Source organism: Cebus imitator, unplaced genomic scaffold (genome assembly GCF_001604975.1).
Source record: "Cebus imitator isolate Cc_AM_T3 unplaced genomic scaffold, Cebus_imitator-1.0 Scaffold213, whole genome shotgun sequence".
NCBI classification, from domain to species: Eukaryota; Metazoa; Chordata; class Mammalia; order Primates; family Cebidae; genus Cebus; species Cebus imitator.
The window spans coordinates 173,636-193,281 of NW_016107528.1; the positions used below are offsets into that span (position 1 = coordinate 173,636).

At 36.1% G+C, this 19,646-nt stretch overlaps 1 protein-coding gene across 2 annotated transcripts in view; it reads right to left on the reverse strand.

Annotated features, from left to right (window-relative positions):
* Nucleotides 1–1,688: 1,688 nt before the first annotated feature.
* Nucleotides 1,689–19,646, reverse strand: part of DHX29 (DExH-box helicase 29) — a 49,944-nt gene continuing 31,986 nt past the window's right edge. Inside the window, exons 14-27 of one of the 2 annotated variants that reach the window (XM_017548665.2) lie at nucleotides 19,169–19,309; nucleotides 17,852–17,996; nucleotides 17,611–17,728; nucleotides 16,292–16,376; nucleotides 15,190–15,278; nucleotides 14,019–14,147; nucleotides 13,853–13,928; nucleotides 12,872–13,096; nucleotides 11,199–11,335; nucleotides 10,653–10,746; nucleotides 9,487–9,789; nucleotides 7,543–7,674; nucleotides 6,296–6,392; nucleotides 1,689–1,979 (exon numbers count right to left, since the gene is read on the reverse strand). In XM_017548665.2, coding sequence (XP_017404154.1) covers nucleotides 1,927–1,979; nucleotides 6,296–6,392; nucleotides 7,543–7,674; nucleotides 9,487–9,789; nucleotides 10,653–10,746; nucleotides 11,199–11,335; nucleotides 12,872–13,096; nucleotides 13,853–13,928; nucleotides 14,019–14,147; nucleotides 15,190–15,278; nucleotides 16,292–16,376; nucleotides 17,611–17,728; nucleotides 17,852–17,996; nucleotides 19,169–19,309 — 1,824 coding nt within the window. In that variant the 3' untranslated portion in view covers nucleotides 1,689–1,926. Of the gene's footprint in view, nucleotides 1,980–6,295; nucleotides 6,393–7,542; nucleotides 7,675–9,486; nucleotides 9,790–10,652; nucleotides 10,747–11,198; nucleotides 11,336–12,871; nucleotides 13,097–13,852; nucleotides 13,929–14,018; nucleotides 14,148–15,189; nucleotides 15,279–16,291; nucleotides 16,377–17,610; nucleotides 17,729–17,851; nucleotides 17,997–19,168; nucleotides 19,310–19,646 lie in introns of those variants that run through there. The other variant, XR_001830965.2, reaches the window with a different exon arrangement.

Consider the following 19,646-nt stretch of genomic DNA (forward strand, 5'->3'; position numbering starts at 1 on the left):
TAAAGAACCAGAAGCAATGTATTATGGCAGGGAACGCTATGTGTAAATGCTTAGAAACACAACTTGGCATCTTCTAGGAACTGAAAAGAAGCCTAGGGTGGCTGGAGGACAGCAAGGTCCAGATCAGTTAGAGAGCTTTGGAGGTCATGTTTAGAACTTTAAATTTTAAGAGCAATGGGAAGCCAAGTGACACAGATACCCTTTAAAAATATCATTCTTTTTGGATTAGAGAGGTATAAAAAGGAGGAGAAAGCCTAGTTAGGAGATTAGGTGTAGTGAAAGACAGTGGTGACCTAGGTCTGAGTGGGGGCTGGGGAGATGAAAGAAGCAAGGGACTTTGAAATACAGAGTTCTGCAAGATTTTAATTTCAATGATCTTCTCAACCCTTTGGTGATTATCTCAACTCCCACATCTTTAACTATCATCTCTGTGTGGAAGACTCTAACCCTATGACCCTACCTGAGTCACAGGGTTAGGAATCACTATTTCACATTTCAAAGGAAAAATGATTATGAGTCATAGGGTTATGAGTCACTGTTTCACACTTCAAAGGAATAATGATTACATTTCAGAAACCTAAATAGTTCTGGAGCCATAATGCCTCTGTTACTTACAATCAGTGCGATCTCAGACATGTTATTTCACTTCTCTGTGCCTCGGTTTCCTCATTTGTAAAATACAAATAGTAGGTTAATGCAGTACCTACCTCATAAGTTGTCTATAAATGAGTTAATAGACAACACAGTTTGGGGTACTAGCCTCCATTTGTCCCAAGAGGAAATGCCTTCAACACCCAATCTAGCTCTTTCTCCTGACATACCCATTTCTGTAAATGGCTCTAGAGATCCCAAATCACAGTCACGTTTGACTCCTTGCTCTCAATTCCCTTGCTACACTGCAAGTAGAAACCTAAAATTAGAGACTGCTATTAAGTACTGTTTTTACTTCCATCTGCATATAAAAGTTATAGTTTTGTTTGTTCATCAAAAAACATTAAAATATATACTTGTTATGAGGGCTAAGCAGTTATACTAGGTTCCTATTCTAATCTTTTGAACTTCAGATGCAATTTTTGCCTTTTAATCTAAAAGGGATTATATCTGAAGTTTATCAACAATCTGTTGATAAATGCAGAGAAATCTCTCTAATAAAAATGGAATTTCAAAAGCAAACAAATAGTAAGCAAAACAAATAGGACCAATGAAAAATATCTAAGCACACTTTACTATCTCAAAGTTACTGACCTTACCAGTTCAATTGTATATACAAAAAGGGTTCAGGGGCAGGGATATCACAGCTGTAGCTTGAGGAAGACAGTGCAAGCTATCCATCCCAAGGCTGACCGGAGTATTAGTTAATTCTGCCTGTCTTCCAGAACAACTACACGTTGATGCTTTTTGAAAGTTACTGAAATAGGTGGCATCCATTAATAGTGCACTTATTTAGGTTCTGAAATTGAGTATCAAATATTACATAATTGACTTCTGAAGTTGTTCCTTTTCATGGAAATTTAATTCTAATTGGTTTTGGAGATTATTTTCCCTTCTGGGTCTATAGGGTTTAAATTCTGCAGACATCAAGAACTGACAGAGGATGGGGCAGCTACACAGAGAATCACAACATTAAGCTACAGATAACCACAGGCACAGGCCTTGCCCTTAAGGCATACAACGATGCACAAAACATGGATGATACCAAAGAATTTATTGTAAATGTAGTGGCAAATACACTGAGAATAATCATCATTAAAAAGGAACTAGAAAATTACACATGTTTAAAGTATGTGCTTTTTTCCCACCACCTTTAAGTTAATGGCTAGTACCAACATTTTTAAGTAATGAAATAATGTGATGGTCCATTTTCAGATAATTTCATGACTCTACCTTCACCTTAATTTTTAAAGTGGTTGACCATGAATTTCAATTTCAGTTATTCTCTGTTTTTATCAATTCCGTAATGATCTGCAGAATCTTGTCATCTGAGTGGAAGAAAAAAAATGCCACAAATAAATGCAACATTGTCTAATTTTCCAGTGTATACACATGTAAACAAGAGGTATACATCACTAGAAGATTTTTTTTACATTAGAATACAGAATTAACACCAGTAATATTGTCTATAAAATGTTTTTTGCCTCACATAGATTTTAATTATTACTGTAGGTTATGTTATACCTACTTTGACAACAGTTAACATTTTGAAAAATGATAACATTTGTATAGGCTAAAGCCCAAAGAGGTAATATGATGTGAACTGTTACTTCTTTATAAGGGATTATAAATTTTATTCTATAAAAATTCGTTGAAGGAAATAAGTTTCTCAGCTTTAACTTGGCTGAAATATACTGAAAGCTCTACTGACTCTTGAGTGTTCCTCAGAGTATAGCAGAATTTCCAAAGTATGAGCAAGGAAGAAAGAACTGTTACCAGTTTCTCCATGTTTAGTCCAAAGGAAACAAAAAATTCTAACAGGGAAGTGCTCTTGGAGAGGTGTCAATGGGGAAGTGACAGACCTCTCTATACAACAAAGAAATCGAATACCAGTTATTTGACAAAGAGAGCAACAGAGGCTGCATTATTTGCTAAAGGGGTTTTGTTAACAACTGCTTTTACTTAATCATTACTCTGAAACTGTGACTTCCTAGGAGCCTCATAACCACTCTTTAGATAGTTGTAATTATCCGGGCTGCAAAACTGAAATTCTACATTTACATTAGATACTCAGAGAATGTGCTGGCTTTCAATGGTTGCAATGGTTACAGTGGCATTAGAAACAATAACGAGGGAGGGGAAAAAAGAGGTCACCTGTGAAACTGGAACAATGGCAGGTCTAGAAACAACGTTTTTATTTTTTATTTTTTAAGAGATGGGGTCTAGGCCGGGCACGGTGGCTCATGCCTGCAATCCTAGCACTTTGGAAGGATGAGGTGGGTGGATCACGAGGTCAGGAGTTCGAGACCAGTCTGGTCAACATAGTGAAACCCTGTCTCTACTAAAAATACAAAAAATTAGCTGGGTGTGGTGGTGTGCACCTGCAATCCCAGCTGCTCAGGAGGCTGAGGCAGGAGAATCGAATGAACTTGGGAGGTGGAGGTTGCAGTGAGCTGAGATCACACCACTGTCACTCCAGTGGGGTGACAGTGTGAGATTCCATCTCAGAAAAAAAAAAAAGAGAGAGAGAGAGATGGGATTTCACTCTCGCCTAGGCTGGAGTGCAGTGGTGTGATCACAGCTCACTGCAGCTCTGAACTCCTGGGCTCAAGCCATCTTCCCATCTCAGCCCTCTGAATAGCTGGGATTACAGGCGCAAGCCACTGTACCTGGCTCCAAGAACTATGATTTTTTAAATTGAGGAAAACAGAGTAAATAAAGTATAAGAGTAAGTTCAGTTACTTCTTTTTCAAATGTTTGGCATTCTATCACAACTTTTCATTGTAAATCCAAGAGAGGGCACTAACATATTTCATGCTTCCTCCCAAGTCAAAGGTAAACATTATGCCCAATGGTAAGTTCTGCTCTCTTTCTTTTATGGTAAAGGGAAACACTGATATCATTCCAAAAGTTCATTTTGCTTAAAAGTTGAGGTTCAATATATACTTTATGAAATGTAATTATTTCTAATGACAAAGTTGTAATGCACAAAGCTCCCTGAGAAAAGAGCCCACATGTCTTAATATGTTAAGACTTACCTGTTTCCAGCAATACAGGAAAATTAATACATTTTAATGCTTATGCATTCACATTTAGTTATACAAATAAACACAGAGTGTGAGACTTTATGGTAGCAGAACTAGATCAATAGCTCCCCCAACTTGCCTGACTGTTGAGAATAAACTGGGGATACTTTGTTCAGTACAATCATACTGAAGTCACCGATCAATTCTTAACATTAAAAGGACAACCAAATTTAAGTGTTCCCTGATGTGATGCAATGGGAAGAATATAGCACCAATTAGAAAGTATTGGTTTCCTCAAAACTTGATTCTAATCATACCTCCAAATACAACTACCAGTTTATAGGAAATACAGGAAATAGAGTACATGTTAGATCACGAGTATGCAACTAACGAAACCCCAAATGTGGGACATTCTACCAGAAAAACAACCCAGTTTATTAAAAATAATTAACTGCATTTAAAAAGCGGATAGTCTTAGAGGGGAAGTGTTAAAGAATAAAAGAATTTAAAAATAATACAGCCACAGGCCTCTCCCATAGAGATCAGTGTATCTAGGGTAGGTCTTTAGACCGTGTATTCTTTGCAACTGCCAGGATGATTTTGGTGATTTGGCAAGTTTGAGAAACACTGCACTGGGCAAACTGCAAACTCAGGGGTTCATTTCAGATTTATCTCTTATTTTTTGATATGAAGTCTTGCTCTGTCACCCAGAATGGAGTGTAGATACTCGCCCTAGCCTCCCAAGTAGCTGAGACAGCAGGCGCATGCCACCAGGCCTGGCTAATTTTTTTTTAAGTTGTTTGTAGAGATGGCGTCTCCCTACGTTACCCAGGCTGGTCTTGAACTCCTGGCCTCAAGTGATCCTCCTGCCTCAGCCTCCCAAAGTGGTGGGCTTACAGGCAGAGTCACCATGCCCGGCTCATTTCAGATTTCTGTTGAAGGAGAATGTGTTTATTTTATACAGAGAAACAGCTCTGCATTTGAAACAAACACATGGTGGAAAAACCATGCTGAAATAAACCTGACAGAAAGTCCCTAAATCATACACACACATACACAAATATATATATGGGTGTGTGTATATATACATATATTTCTTAGAGATAGAGATATGTTGTCCAGGCTGGACTTTAACTCCCGGGGCAAGCAACCTTCCCACCTCAGCCTTCCAGGTAGCTGGGACTACAGGAATAGGCCACCATGCTTGGCTTATTAGTTTTTTTTCATAATAGCTATGTCACCAGTTTACTAAAATGCCAATAAGTAACAAAGTTTACTATGCTCAGTTTTATTAACCTTTTTTTCTATGAAATGGCTAGAAGTTTAGAAATGAAGTTTAAAAGAGACAGGAGTAAACTAAACCTTAGGAGGGTAATTAGGTTGTGAATAATCACTAATTGAGGTTGATGGAATTCAGCATAAAATAGATAGAATCTTTAAGATTTCAGTATGCCGGCTGGGTGCAGTGGCTCACGCCTGTAATCCCAGCACTTTGGGAGGCTGAGGCCGGTGGATCATGAGGTCAAGAGATCGAGACCATCCTGGCCAATATGGTGGAATCCCATCTCTACGAAAAATGCAAAAAATTAGCCGGGCGTGGTGGCACATGCCTGTAATCCCAGCTACCTGAAAGGCTGAGGCAGGAGAATCTCTTGAACCCAGGAGGCAGAGGTTGTGGTGAGCCGAGAATGCACTATTGCACTCCAGCCTGGGCAACAAGAGTGAAACTCTGTCTCAAAAAAAAAACCAAAACCAAAAACAAAAAAAGATTTCAGTGTGCTTTAGTATATTCCAATGTTACCAAAAAAAAAAAAAATAATGATTTGTAGAATATTTCAGATTTTCTCTTAGAAGGTCTTTTTTTTTGAGACAGAGTTTCACTTTTGTGTCCCAGGCTGGAGTGCAATGGCATAATCTCGGCTTACTGTAACCTCTGCCTCCCAGGTTCAAGCAATTCTCCTGCCCTAGCCACCTGAGCAGCTGGGATTACAGGTGCCTGCCACCATGCCCAGCTGATTTTTTATTTTATTTTTTATTTTTATTTATTTATTTTTTTGAGACGGAATTTCGCTCTTGTTACCCAGGCTGGAGTGCAATGGCGCGATCTCGGCTCACCGCAACCTCCGCCTCCTGGGTTCAGGCAATTCTCCTGCCTCAGCCTCCTGAGTAGCTGGGATTACAGGCACACGCCACCATGCCCAGCTGATTTTTTGTATTTTTTTAGTAGAGACGGGGTTTCACCATGTTGACCAGGATGGTCTCGATCTCTTGACCTTGTGATCCACCCGCCTCGGCCTCCCAAAGTGCTGGGATTACAGGCTTGAGCCACCGCACCCGGCCCAGCTGATTTTTTAAATACATCTAGTAGAGACAGGGTTTCACCATGTTGGCCAGGCTGGTCTTGAACTCCTGACCTCAGGTGATCTGCCTGCATTGGCCTCCCAAAGTACTAGTATTATAGGCATGAGCCACCACGCCCGGCCTCTTAGAAAGTTTTTCCACGCATTAATACATAGGTATGTGTACCTATGTATGTATGAGTATATGCATGTGTATATATATGTACCTATATATGTATGTGTATACTGTCTTTCACTTACAGTAAAGCAAACACTTACTTTCAAGGGACATCTTTGGATTTTCCAGCTTTTTTCTTAAAACAGAATCAATAAGAACTCTCAGCTGCTTGAAAATGACAGCTATCTTTACAGGGGCCTATTAAGAGGAGATGAAAAAATAGACAAAATCAATCCAGCAGAGTGTGCATATGTTTAAGTAAATCAAGGTAAGCATATATACCTTACAATCTGCCTTAGCACATCTTGCTTTTAATGGAAAACACAATGGGAAAAATACAGACAAATTATTTCTGGAGCTAAGCATGCAAACCTCTCAGTTTCCTTATTAAGTCTGATAATTCTTCCCAAAATAAGGCAACTATTACTCCAATAATTGTTTTCTTCTCTTTTTATATCAACTCTGTGGAAGTTAAGACTACAGTTTTGGGGAGGGAAATTTTTTTAAACAGCTTTATTGAGATATAACTTACCATAAAAACTCACTCATTTTCACTAATTTCAATAGCTTTTAGTAAATTTATAGAGTTGTGCAACCATCACAATCCAGTTATAAAACATTTCCACCTCCCCAGCTTCTTTGTACAAACGCATATAATTGTTAGCTGCATTTAAAATTCACCTCTCTGTTCCTAGACAAACAGCTATCATAGAATAACCTAACAGAATGTAATAAGTTTGCTTTGTTTAAGCTAGTCAATCTTGATGAGAGTACATAGAAACAGATAAAACTTATTGCCAGAAATAAGCATGGTTGGTCTAATTTTTCCAGAGAAGAATTCAACAGTATGAATTATAAACTATGAATCTGTTTGGTCTTTTATTCCTTTTTATTCCACAATATAGTGGAATGAGAATAAATTTGGGTATCAAATAGTCCTATATTTGAATCTTGCTGTCAATAACAATCCATGTAAATCTTGGGAAAATTATTTAATTTCTCACTGTGTTTGAGTCTTTATTTATATTAAAAAAACTATAGAAATTATCTAACAAGGTTGTTAGGATATTAATTAGGGAAAATCCATATAAAGTTAACTATTGAAGTACCCAACACACAGAAAGCTAGAATTGTTGTTAGTAATAAATAGAATTTCTAATAGCAATATAATTTGATTTTCAAATTTATAGATTTAAAACCACAGAGGCAAGATAAAATAAGGAATTCTTCTACTTTAACTCATATTTTAGGAAGAAATTATGCGAACTCCAATAAAATTTTAAAAAGTGTACCTCAACAGTACTGGAAGTTGAAAAATTTTAATAATAAAATCAGTTGTACTATGTACCTGAAAATAGATCCAGCCATCAATAGAAAGAAGACGTTCTCGGTGTTGAACTTCTATATCACCACCAAAAAGTAAAACTGGAAAAGGGGTTATTAGGGTAGTTTCTCTCAAATACACTCTGGCATACCTTATCTAGATGGGAAAAAGGGAGGAATAACTTCAAAATACAGAAATGGAAGTCATTTATCTTTTTCAAGTAAGCATCTTTCTACAATTTGTTTAACGCTACATTTTAAGCCAAGAGTTTTTGCAAAGCCATGTTTTCATTTTCTCATGTGCATAATTTATCAATTTTATAATAATTACTGTTACCACCTGTGTATTTATGCTATGAAAAGGCATTTTAAATATTATTTCTAAGGCTGAGTTATATACTTTGAACATAAAGGAAACTAGGTACAAGCAATTTTATAATGCTAATGATCTTGAATAATTAATGTTAAAATTATGATTAATTTTCAGTTTCTGGTTTCTAGACCAATGTTCAGCTATGGGTGCCAATCAGTAATTTCTCATGTTTTGCATTTAAGTTTGATAAATGTTGAGAGTTATTCAAACCAGTGATTGAAATAACGGATCTTTGTTACTTTAAAGGTCAAGAAACAAAATGGAGGCACTCTTTGTAAAGGGAGAAGAAATACGTTTCAATTTCTTATGTTCCCTTTTCTTCTCATACTGCCTTAAAAATGTGTGACTGTAAGATAGGTAACAAAAATCCAAAATATGAAGAGAAAATGCCAACTTAACCTCCACAATATGTTAAAAAATAAGAAAATGGAGTGGTCAGAGAGGATGTGGAGAAACAGGAACACTTTTATACTGTTGGTGGGAGCGTAAATTAGTTCAACCAATGTGGAAGACAGTGTGGTGCTTCCTCAAGGACCTAGAAATAGAAATTCCATTTGACCCAGCAATCCCATTACTGGGTATAATCCCAAAGGATTATAAATCATTCTATTATAAAGACACATGCACACTTATGTTCATAGCGGCACTGTTTACAATAGCAAAGACCTGGAACCAAACCAAATGCCCACTGACAATAGACTGGACAAGGAAAATGTGGCACATATACACCATGGAATACTATGCAGCCATAAAAATGATGAGTTTGTGTCCTTTGTAGGGACATGGATGAATCTAGAAACCATAATTCTCAGCAAACTGACACAAGAACAGAAAATCAAACACCGAATGTTCTCACTCATAGGCAGGTGTTGAACAATGAGAACACAGGGAGGGGAGCATCATGCACTGGGGTCTGTTGGGAGGGTGCCAAGGGAAGGACAGCTTGGGGGGAGGGATAACATGGGGAGAAATGCCAGATGTAGGTGATGGAGGCAGCAAACTACATTGCCATGGGTGCAGCTATGCAACAATCCTGCATGATCTGCACATGTACCCCAGAACCTAAAGTACAATTAAAAAAAAAAAAAAAGAAAATGCAGTGGTCATGCAGCTCCAACTCAAAAGGTTGACTGTTTGTTTTCATTGTAATCTATAAATATTTGCTATTAAATAATCTTAGGTGATACTGTGACCAAAACTGTTGCAAATCATCCACAGTTCTAATACACCATCCAACATCCCTTTAAATGGGAACAGCACATACAACTTGTCTTTTATTCCCTTCTGAGACAGCACCTTTTAATGAAATACTCAGGGACTGATACATTATTAAGCAACATCGATTTGCTATTACTGTCTTTACTCCAAGTAAAAGAGATGATAGGCAGAATAGAAACCTTACTATTTTTTTTTTTGGAAGCGAAAATAGCACTCTTTTGTTTGAGAAGCTATGTGCATCTTGATTTCAAATATTAACAAAAACGAATAGCTTCAATTTGAGAAGCAAATAAAATACCTGTTAGGGCATCCTAACTTGTTATGAATGACTTCTAGAATAATGCTCTGAATACTGGAATTTAAGCATGAGTACTTTACCTTCTCCTGGTATAAGAGCCATCCATGAGTTTGCAAATCTCGATTTACTGAGGATGGATGTACTTGTGCTTTGCCTTGGGCTGTCTCCACAATGCAGGCCAGTTTTTCTGTAACATCCACTGACTTTGTATAGATTATTTTCCCCACATTGTCATACAGTCCAGCCACCAGTACAGCTTTAAGAAGGGCAATTTCTTGGAAAGAGAGGGTCTGTGAGGCTCTGTTTCCTTCCCAGCTGGTAGAAGTTGTGGAAGATGAAAATCCTGCTGCCTTAACCAACTTTATTAACTCCTGCTTTACATCCTAGATTGGTTTATGTTAAAAACAGAAATAATCAAAGGTGATTAGAGAAATTTCCAAATAACATTGTAATTTATATTACTGTTTCCTATAAAAATTGACAGGATACTAATGATTATTCAGTTAACTATAGCCCAAATTACCTTAGGGAAGGAAAAAAAAAGATACTGGAAAGTCAAGAATTAAAATCAGCTATTCACCCCACCCTAAGACTTTAGATGTCTCAAAACATATGAATGTCTAAAATTTGAGCTCAAGAAAAACGTGTCTGAACACATTTTTATTCACAACATCTACTTCCACAGTAGCTCTCCTTTTTCTCTGGAGATTTTTACTCAATAAGGATGGTCAACACTGAGAAATAATTTACAGAGAAATTTTGATCCTAGACTGCAAAGTACCTTCTTCATTTGTCTCTGGAACTTGAACTACTGGGCTCAAGCAATCCTCCCACCCTGGCCTTCTGAGAAGTTGGGACTACAGGCATGTGCTATCATGCTCACTTAATGTTTTTATTTTTGGTAGAGATGGGGTCTCACTATGTTGCCCAGGCTGGTCTCAAACACTTGGCCTGAAGCATCTTCCTGCTTCGCCTCTCAAAGCACTGGGATTATAGGCATTAGCCACTCTTTTTAATCATTTCTTGAACATATTATGATTATTAAATATTATTTTAAATCACTGTATAATACATACAAGTGACTTGCTGGAAGAAACAAGCAAGTACAATCACAAACATACTAATTCAATAAATGTTTATTAAACCCTTACTATGTGTCAAGTATTTTCCTAGGCATTCTTTTTTCCAAAATAAACTTATTATAGTTATCCATGACTCTGAGTGAGAGACCTATGTTAAGAATTACCTCTAGGGTTAACAGTGATGTTCTATTAAGAAAGTTCCTCCGGCAATATGTGATTTCAGAACAATAGCCTCCTTCTTGTCTTGCTTTCTTCCATCTAGATAAATAAAATGTCAATTAATGAATAAAGTTCACCATGTTCTCTTTCCAAACTCTTTTTCTGAGTCAGTAACCAAAGTAAGATTTAATTAAATTATAATTTAAAAAGAGGTGGGATCTTGCTTGTTGTAGCAACCACCAACTGTATATAAGAATATTAACATTAACAGATCTGTTAACAGTATTAACAGATATTTTCTGTTTAACAGTAAATTATTAAGTTACTTCAAATGAGTTAATATACATATGATACCAAATATATTATTCTTACGTTTTAGAAAGGATTATAAAGCACATGAATCTCTAATATAATTATACCTTGACAGATGAAATAACTAAAAATAAATTTAAACCAGAGAAGTACAGTTTTAATGAGTCAAAGGTAATGTTTTGTAAAGTAAATAACCTCAGGTAATTGGCTTATTGATAACAGCCAGATTATGTTTTTACCCTAGATATGCATTGTAGATCGTCAGGTGGTCTGAATCCGCCACAGCCAAAGCTGATTTTGCAAGATCTGCTTCATCTTTTCGACCAATTGGTGTGGTAAAAGGAGACTTCTCTGTCATAACTGCAGCTAGTGTTGCCTATCCATAAATGACAAAACAATTTATCATTAAAGAGCTATCCAATGAAAGTTAACTTATAAAAGAAAGCCAATCATAAAACAATAATACTTTAAGTTGCCCTTTTCAATACTTTTATCATGTTTTACTTTAGCTAACTGTATTTTCATTTTAAATAGTTATTATTTGTTTCATTTTAAGGAATTTCAAAAATATATCCCTTTACTTTTATGCCCTTTCTGTGAGGTAAGGAGGTAATTATCACCAGAATCAGATAAAAAAAACTGAACATTTGTATAAATAATTTATAGTCTGTCATACAGTTAGAGGCAATCTTGGAATCATAACTCAGTTATCTTGACTCCAAGACTGCTGAATTTCCACTCTTAGTCTGCAATGATCTTTAAAAATAATCTGGACTACATAACAATCCATTTGTTGTTGTAGGTTTTCAGATAAACTACCATGGGTATTTAATTCTGATAAATATCTATTTTGAATACTAAAGAGAGACTAGAGTAGTAAGTCATATTTTCTTCATTCTGTTTTTATTTTTGGATTTTTTAGAGACAGGATCTTGTTCTGTTGCTTAGGCTGGGGTGCAGTGGCAATCATTAGCTCACTGCCCCCTCCTACTCCTAGGCTCTAGCAATCCTCCTACCTCAGCCTCCTGAATAGCTGGGTCTAGAGGGGTGCACCACCATGGCTGGCTAATTTTTTTATCTTAAATTTTGCAGAATCAAGGTCTCACTAAGTTGCCCAGGCTTCCATTCTGTTTTTAAATAGCCTTTATTGGTAATCCCAGAAAAGGCCATCGCTTGATAAAGTTGCAAAGTTGGAATGGCACAGCAAGCATATGTGCCCAGAGACTCAGACAGATGCATAGAATTTGTTAATTCTGAGATAATTTGAGAAAAGAGAACTTGCTAATTATTGGCTCAGAGAACCCAAAAAAGGGAAGAAAAAAGTTTTTGATTTTACTTTTCAAAGTCGGTAGTATTCAAAGCTTCCTAAAAATCATCCACTATATATTCCATTAAATATTTCAAGTGGGTCGAAAACAAAAGTTTAGACAAGCCAAAATCATTCATAAAATAGTAACTACAGTACACTTAAGTAAATGGATGAACAGATTTTCAAGTATATAAATATAAAAAGTTAAATATTATATTTAAAAATTCTTATCCAACCTGGCCAACATGGAGAAACTCCATCTCTATTAAAAATGTAAAAATTAGCCAGGTGTGGTGGCACGCACCTGTAATACCAGCTACTTGGGAGGCTGAGGCATCAATCCCTTGAACCCAGGAGGTGGAGGTTACAGTGAGCCTAGATTGTGTCACTGCACTCCAGCCTGGGCAACAGTGCCAGATCCTGTCTCAAAAAAAAAAAAAAAAAAAAAAATTCTTATCAAGCATTCAGGCCCTCTGGGTTTTAATGTTAGCATAGACATTCTATTTAGTTAAAAAAAATTTTAATTAAAAATAGTTTCCAAACTTGTAATTTCCTAGTCAAAGGATATTTAAAGTAAAGAAGCAGCAGCATTGTTTGATTTACCACTGGGTCAAGGCAGCCAAATATGGCACCAAAAATAAGCATCTTGCCAATCTTGACATTCACAGGTAAAGCTGCAAGGTGTTGGCCCAACGGAGTCAGTTTAGGCTCATTTAGTTCACAGGCTCCAATTCTTCGGAGCAAATTCATTGCATTGCTGATCACTTGGAGCTGAGGAGGATCTAAGGCTTTGGAGAGGAAATCTTCAGGAGAACCAAGATTACATTTCTGCAGATTAAAAATAATAAAATTGGTATGAAATCAAAGAATTAACACTACCCAATGAGATGGTATTGGAACTAATCTGACTTCAGTAAAATTTTGAGCAAAGAGGGTAAGTAGGGCTATCCTGTTATTTTTCTTATAATGGGGGTCAGAGGAGTGGCGGGGAAGACTGTATGAGTACATGTGTGTGTTTGGGTGGGGAAGGAATAAGTATTAGGTTTTCCAGTCTACATTTTTAGTTTCTTCATTCCTGATTTTGACAGAGTCAAAAATTTAAGAACTGAAGGATACTACAGATCTTTCAGTCTAAGAAGACCTTCATCTAGGTCAGGGTTTCCCAGTCTCAGTACCACCGATATTTTGGCCTGAATGATTCTTTGTTTCAGGGAGTTGCCCTGTATACTGTCAGATGTTTAGCAGCATCCCAGATCTTTACCTACTAGATACCATTTACCCTCCCTGTCCAACTATGACAACCAAAAATATCTCCTGACATTGCCCAATGTCCTCTGGTAGGCAACAGTGCCCCCAGTTGAGAACTATTAGTCTGGGTTATGAAGCTGTATTTTCATCTATAAAGTTTAAGTGTCTGGCAAAATCAAAACACAGTGGATTTACTTAGATGGATAAGGGCATATATTAAGGAAGATTTAAAAAGTTGAAAATCTAAAGCAATATAAGGTAAGGTAAGTTTAGGTGTTCATTTTTTTCTTTTCTAGAAAGGGGTGAAGAACAAAATCCAAGTTCCCTTGAGATTACCATAATATGGAGGCATAATTCCTCCAAAGGTACACGTAAGATTTCAGGAACAGAATAATCCATAAAGCCTTCAAATCTGAAAAATAAAGTAATAAAAAATACATATTATCAGAAATGTCACAGAGTACTAGCTTATATGTTTTACATTTCCAATGCTATGCCATACCTTTCTCTTGTGTACATTCGGAAGCAGAAGCCATCTCTGACCCGCCCGGCTCTTCCCTGGCGCTGTAAAGCACTGGCTTTACTGACAAACATCTCGACCAAAGAACTCATCTGACTGCTTTCATGGTACCTAAAGAAATGTTTTAGGAGAGAATATGTATATAATTGACTTAAGTCAAAATTGGAAAAGCTGGATTTGACTCTTACAATTAAGTTAAACATAGGCTTAAAAAGTCCATTATTATGGACCAATACTTAAATTATGCTTCATATTTAAATAATTTAGTAAACATTGCATATAAATCTCATACTACAAATTAGAAGTCTGGCAAAAGAAAAACAAATTGTTTAACTTATCCTTTCTCATACTAATCTGATCATAGAATCTTTCTTAAATTTAGTAGAATACTTATTAATTATACAATGAGAATTCTTTGAAATATTTTGAGAAGTGTTACTGTGAACATTACAATTCAACATACCTTTTACGATACAGTTAAACCCTGAAAACATTTTCTCTGAAGGTATAATTCAAAGAATCAAAAATCTACTTTCTATTGAATAGTGATACTCTCTTGCAAATATAGTATGGTTTCCTAAAACAGGGGATAGTGTATATAGATTACAATAAACTACTAAAGGTCGTCTGTCCTATTTATGCAATGTAAACATTATTTATATAGTAGTAATCTTTTTGTTGAAGATTCAGTTACAGTCCTATTATGTTCCAGTTACTGAACTAGGCACTTTGAGTTATGAAATTTTCATTTTACCCATTTACAAATGAGGAAACTGATGATTAGAGAGGTTATATTACTTGCTCAAGAGATTTAAATTCAGATCTTACTTCAAAAGTCACAAAGAATGCTTTTTGTTAAATGTTTTACAAATAAAAGAATCTATAAACATTTATGTTCTGAAAATTTTTCCCAGCACTTTTCTAAAAGTAGCAGTATACCGGTATTACTTAAGGGAAAACCCATGACATGAAATTCTGACATTTACTCTCAGATATTTTAAAGCTTCCTATAGTTTCTCTACGGCTTTTGCTTTGGACAGAACTTGGACATTTAGGATTTTCCTTATATGATTTTAGGATTTCTCCCAAGAATTCAAGAGCCCCAAACTCTTTCCAGGTTAGAAATGTTTTGATTTGGGAAATTCAGACTTACTTATTTTCTTTTGTTCTTCCAGTATCAATTACAAATACAACATCTGGAATAGTGATGCCTGTCTCTGCAATATTTGTTGCTAAAACAATCTGAAAATAAATAAAAAGCTTAAAACATTTAGACTACTTTCAGCAATATACCATCATTTAAACTTCTTAAGATAGTTTGAGCTCATGAAATTTAAAAACTGAATTTCAATTTCAGTCACAAAAATTTACATTCTATTTGCTGTTATTGTATAATTTTAATTTACTGTAGTTTTGTCAGCTTAGCTTACTAATTAGACTAAATATAAAATATAAATTTTTATTCCAACAAAAATACCATTCTCCCAATTCTAGTCAATCATCTTAAAAATGACATAAGTAGGGGACCAGGCATGGTGGCTCATGCCTGTAATCCCAGTACTTTGGGAGGCTGAGGTGGGCAGATCACCGGTGGTCAGGAGTTCGAGACCAGCCTGGCCAACATGGCAAAACCAAAACCCCGTCTCCCAAAACCCTGTCTCTACTAAAAATACAAAAATCAGCTGGGTATGGTGGCAGATGTATGTAATCCCAGCTATTTGGGAGGCTGAGGCAGAAGAATTGCTCGAACCCAGGAAGCGGAGGTTGCAGTGAGCTGAGATCGCACCATTGCACTCCAGCCAGGCCAACAAGAGCGAAACTCCATCTCAAAAAAAAAAAAAAGACATAAGTAGAATGGGAAACTGAACAGAGAATGGAGACAGCTTAGCATAACCCTTCACAATTATTAGGAAAAAAAAATCATATTAATGTTGTTATCCTGGCTCTGTTATTTATCAGCTTTGTGACCTACCTAATGGTTTATGTACTATAAAAATTATCAGAGAGGATCTGCCTAGAGAACAATGAGAATACTCTGAAGATTTAAATATCCAGTCTCACATAACGTAAATATTCAAATGCTTGAATTGTAACACTGGGTTCACTCTGATGATGGTAAGCTGCAGAACACTTGGAGTTGGCAATGTGCTATAAGGCACTTAATGTTAACAACTGTCTTTGATGATAAAAAGTTTTACTGCCCTAATGAAATACTCTCAGGTAGTAACATATAAATTTGCTGTACTAAATTTTACCTTCCTGACTCCTGGAGGAGGAAGTGTGAATGCTGCAGCTTGATCTTGGGTTGAAAGAATAGAATGCAGAGCTATCACTCTATATCTGAAAGTTAAAATCATAGTTCTTAGCAAGAGTTTCTCTTTAGAAGACACTGCAAAGAATAACAAAATTTATTTGCATATAGCAAGCAACTTTAAGATTTTTTATTATGAAAAATTTAAACATATGCAAAAGCTTACAGAATTGTACAATGAAACCCCATATACATGCATCATAGAGAATATAAACAAATTATATGGATAGGATTAAATTTTTTTAAATGTTCTAATGTTGAAGTTTATATGGTTTACTACAGAAGTAATAAACTATATCGGCTGGGTGTGGTGGCTCATGCCTATAATCCCAACACTTTGGGAGGCTGAGGCAGGCAGATCACCCGAGGTCAGAAGTTTGAGACCACCCTGACCAACATGGTGAAGTCCCCTCTCTACTAAAAAAAAAAAATACAAAAATTAGCTGGGTGTGGTGGCGGGTGCCTATAATCCCAGCTACTTGGGAGGCTGAGGCAGGAGAATCACTTGAACTTGGGAGGCAGAGGTTGCAGTGAGGCAAGATTGTACCAGTGCACTCCAGCCTGGGGGACAGAGCGAGACTCTGTCTCACAAAACAAAAATATATTAAAACATATAGTAAATAGCTAATTAAATATATACGGATATAAACTGCAGGTTTTTTTGGAGTTTTGCATGATTCAGCGGGTTAGCAGAAGGGAGTCACCATCTTACTTTTAACCATAGGATTCCCTCTACTTAATCATATTAAGAAGATGAAGGCTACAGGCAGTGGATCACACCTGTAATCCCAGCACTTTGGGAGGCTGAGGTGAGAAGTTCGCATGAGCCCAAGAGTTTGAGACCAGCCTGGGCAACAGAGGGAGACCTTGTCTCTCTCTATGAAAAAATTTTTTAAAATTAGCTGGGCATAGTAGTGCATGCCTGTGGTCCCAGCTGCTCTGAAGGCTGAAGTCGGGGGACTGCTTGAGCCCAGGAGGTTGAGGCTGAAGGTGCAATTGCACCACTGCACTCCAGCCTGGGCATCAGAGAATGAATCTGTCTCAAAAATAAAATAAAACGGAACAAATGAAGAATACAGTACCTAAAAATTTTTAGTAGATAACATATTATAATGGAAATGTTTAAAGAAAAAAATCTTACTTCACCATAGGTAATTTTAACTAAAGGTGAAAAGGCTTTGAAAACTCTGATCAAGGGTTTTAATGTACCATATATTTTCCTATTTTAAAACTACCAGGAATATAATGAAAATGTATAGTTACCGTTCAGAATAAAATCTTCTATCATTTGATAGAAGATCATACAACTGCTGAATATGCGCAAGCCCTGGTAAAAAGATCAATACTGCTCCTTCGATATTTCTGAATTGGGGACTATTATCTGAAATTTTAAAAAAGATACAATATTCAAAATAAGAAGATAAGGAACAGCATATAAAATATTAATAAGACATCTCCAGCTAGTAGAAATATTTTATCAAGTCAAATAGAAATAGAAATATACCCAAATATGCAAGAAGTTCCAAAATGAGATCCAGGTTGATTTTATAAGGATTCATATATAGAATAGCATGCTGAGTACGGCTGCTGTACTTTTGGTAAAATGGATTTAAATCAGCATTTGCTCCAGTCTGAACAGGGATGTATTCCTAAAAGAAATTCAACCAGAGGGAGCTGAATAAAAATATTAAGTATTTTTATAAGACAAAGAAGGAAAAAAGGAGGTATTTGCATTCATTCAAATCTATATTTTTCTCATTGTCACCATTACTATTTTGTTAAAATATAGGAAGAGTATAATTTTTAATAGTGGTGAGAGTATCAGAAAGTATCATCTTTCTCCTATAATTTAATGTCATCCAGCCCTCATATAGCAAAACCTTTATCTTGGCATATACAGACTAAAAGAATTGTAGAAAAACATATTGTAATCATGTATGCACCAATCTGTGGCAACTAAAAAGCAGCCAGGCCAAGAGAGGTCATAACTTTAGTAAGTAGCTTGTACTTGCCTCATTCCTTCTACATTTTACTTTGGCTCCTGAATTCCAATCACATCTTCTGAAATAACTTACTTTTCTAAAGTCTTTCTTTAGTTTGTAATTTTTTACCTCTGGTGTTTCAGGGCAAGATTTTAGTTTTTTCTTTCTTGGTCTATCTGCTTAATTAAAAGATAAAGTAACTTTAACTCTGTGTTTTCATCAAATTGGAAACATGCATGAAACATCATGGATATGACGAAAATGCTGGATCTATTACCACTGGCTAAAATGCAGGATAACATTGCTTTTGTGATATTTCTGAAAACACGTAATTGAGACTAACTTCCTAGGAAGAACGATGCCCTAGACAGCTTCACCATCTATCACTATCTACCTATCACTATCTTGCCTCTGCCCTGCTCCTGCCAGGACAAAGGCTAAGAAAACCAATGGCAAGGATCTAGATTTGGGGCTTGCCCCATCCTGACCACCTATGGTGTTAAGACGAAGTAGGAAAAAATCACTACAAATGTACCCCTCAATAATTGATCACTGTTATGAAATTGTTACAAGAAGTTGCTTCTAACTTGTATGGTCCTTGATTTTGTATGTGTATCTATATGGCCCAGAATAGTATAAGATGACAATCAAAGTATCACAAATCAAAGGCTATAGTCTATGAAATAAAGATTAAAGAAATGACCTTCAAAATTTGCTCATTCTCAGACCTGTTCCTCATCTATCAAATTATACTCGAATTCAATGTGTTAACCATATGATTTTGAAACTCTTGTGGCAGGTTAGGCCCTGGGTAATCTTTCCAAATAGTTTCTTTTTACCTGATATTTTTTTATTCCCCCTGGTTTGCTTGTAACATTAATGGTTACTTCTTCTTCCTCTTCCAGAAATTTCTGACAATATTCTGAGTCTTTTTCCAGTACAAAGCCTGTTTCTTCTATTACATCTTCAAGATGAAAAACCTGGATAGAATAAGGCATATAAATGGGTGAATTCAAATTCATTTCAGTAAATATCATTTTAAAGAGAACAAGGGGATACCACCTTTTGAATGTCACCAAATGCTAATTTAGAATATTATGAAAAAAATTTTTTTTAGTATTATTTGGGAATCAAGACTTGAGGGATTGTCCCTTAAGTCCCAAGGCAAATTACGTTATGAGATGTATCTATATATACATATGAAACAAGTTAAGTGTAGACTATATCAGCTGAACTGAAAAGGTAAGAATCAAGACTAGAATATGTAGAAAGGAAGCTTCAAAGACAACCCTAAATTTGAGGGGTGGGTGAAATGGA